At 60.0% G+C, this 1,498-nt stretch overlaps 1 protein-coding gene across 1 annotated transcript in view; it reads right to left on the bottom strand.

Moving 5' to 3' along the window:
- Window positions 1-1,498, bottom strand: part of PPFIA3 (PTPRF interacting protein alpha 3) — a 21,965-nt gene that overhangs the window by 1,640 nt on the left and 18,827 nt on the right. Inside the window, exons 24-26 of the mRNA XM_008064175.2 lie at window positions 975-1,150; window positions 471-568; window positions 26-232 (exon numbers count right to left, since the gene is read on the bottom strand). Of these exons, the coding sequence (XP_008062366.1) occupies window positions 26-232; window positions 471-568; window positions 975-1,150 (481 nt within the window). The remainder of the gene's footprint in view (window positions 1-25; window positions 233-470; window positions 569-974; window positions 1,151-1,498) is intronic.

Genomic DNA, 1,498 nt, shown 5'->3' with positions numbered 1-1,498 from the left:
CGCGCGGTCGGCGGGGTGGGGATGCCCGGCGTGCTCCGGACCCAGCCGCAGCTCACCTGCGAATTCTGCGTGGGGATCTGCAGGAGCAAGGCCAGGTCGGAGTAGTCGAAGGTCTCGTCCAGAGCGAGCAGCGCCCCGTGCACCCCGCTTTCCGTGAGGTTCGTGGCGAATTCCTTCAGGCCCAACCCGGACACCCAGCCCATGACCCGCTCATTGGACCACACCATCACATCTGGGAATGGAAGGAACCCTTAGCCAAGTCCCTCCGGTGGCCAGGCAGGTCCAGCTTAGCCCATACCTCGCCTGTGTTGCCTCCTTCCTGGCCTCGCCCCCAAGCTGGCTCCACCCCTCGTTTGTGGTAGCACCCTTCTTCTCTGGCCTCCTTCCAGCCCCATCACCTCTCTCCCAGTCCTGCGCCATACCCCTCCCTCCCCGTGGCTCCAGAGGGATGCTTACATTCTTACACTCACCTCGGATCTGGGTCTGACTCTCTTCCCGCCTCCGCTCCAGGTCCTTCCGGTCATAGTTGAGCCGTTTCAGGCACATAATCCCATAGTGCAGACTCACCCTGAGCAGCAGGGGAAGTAGAGTCACAGGTGTGCCTTCACAGCCCCACTGGCTGCCGCGCCTCCTACTGGGCCCTCCCCATTGGCTGGGAGAGGTTGGGGAGCTGATCGGCTCTATCGATGGTTGACCCACCCAGGAGGCGAGGCATTTTCACTAGGCCGTCTCTGTTGGCTAACCGAGAAAGGGTCCGGGGCTAACGAGCCGAGTCGGCTCAGTATCTGCACTTTTCCCAAAGACCATCTCACTGGTGGAAGGGGCACAGAGTCAGGATTGCCTGAGAACGCAGGCTAAAGGGGCCTAAGATAATCCTGGGAGTTTTCCATCGCCAATCCCACTGGCCAAAGGCTCTCCAGGGGCGGGGCGGGGCTTCCCCCTTGAACCGTCCCCATTGACCAGGCAGCCCCCACCTGTGGAAGCTGTCCACCATCTTGAGTTGGCCCCGGAGCTCCTTCTTGTTAAGGTGATCTAACATCCGGGCATCCACCAGCGACTCCATGAAGTAGCTGCGGTATTGGGGCAGCCCCAGGCTGGGCAGCCAGTCGTTCCCCACCCACTCGTGGTTCATGTCGCCATATGCCAGGATCTGGGGCCATGGGCAGGTGAGGGAGGGGTCAGGCTCTCTGGCCCCTTCCCATGTGTGTTTGGAAGGGCAACGGTCCAACCCCCCATCCAAGATGTGCTCCCCACCCCAAAGCAGAACAATGGACCGATCCAAGCGTGTCGCCTACCCCTTCATGCACAGACTTGGCTACTCAAACAACGGTCCTGGGACCGGAAGCATCATCATCACCTGTGAACTTGCTGGTATTGCAAAATCTCAGACCCTACTTCAGGCCTACTGAAATCAGTATCTGCATTTCCTTTTGTTTTTTTTTTTGAGTTGGAGTCACACTCTGTCACCCAGACTGGGGTGCAGTGGCCGCTCCCGGCC

Source organism: Carlito syrichta, unplaced genomic scaffold (assembly GCF_000164805.1).
Source record: "Carlito syrichta isolate Samal-C Ts95f unplaced genomic scaffold, Tarsius_syrichta-2.0.1 Scaffold307218, whole genome shotgun sequence".
Lineage (NCBI taxonomy): Eukaryota > Metazoa > Chordata > Mammalia > Primates > Tarsiidae > Carlito > Carlito syrichta.
The sequence above is the reverse complement of the archived record's forward strand: the minus strand, read 5'-3'. Positions and strand labels throughout refer to the sequence as shown.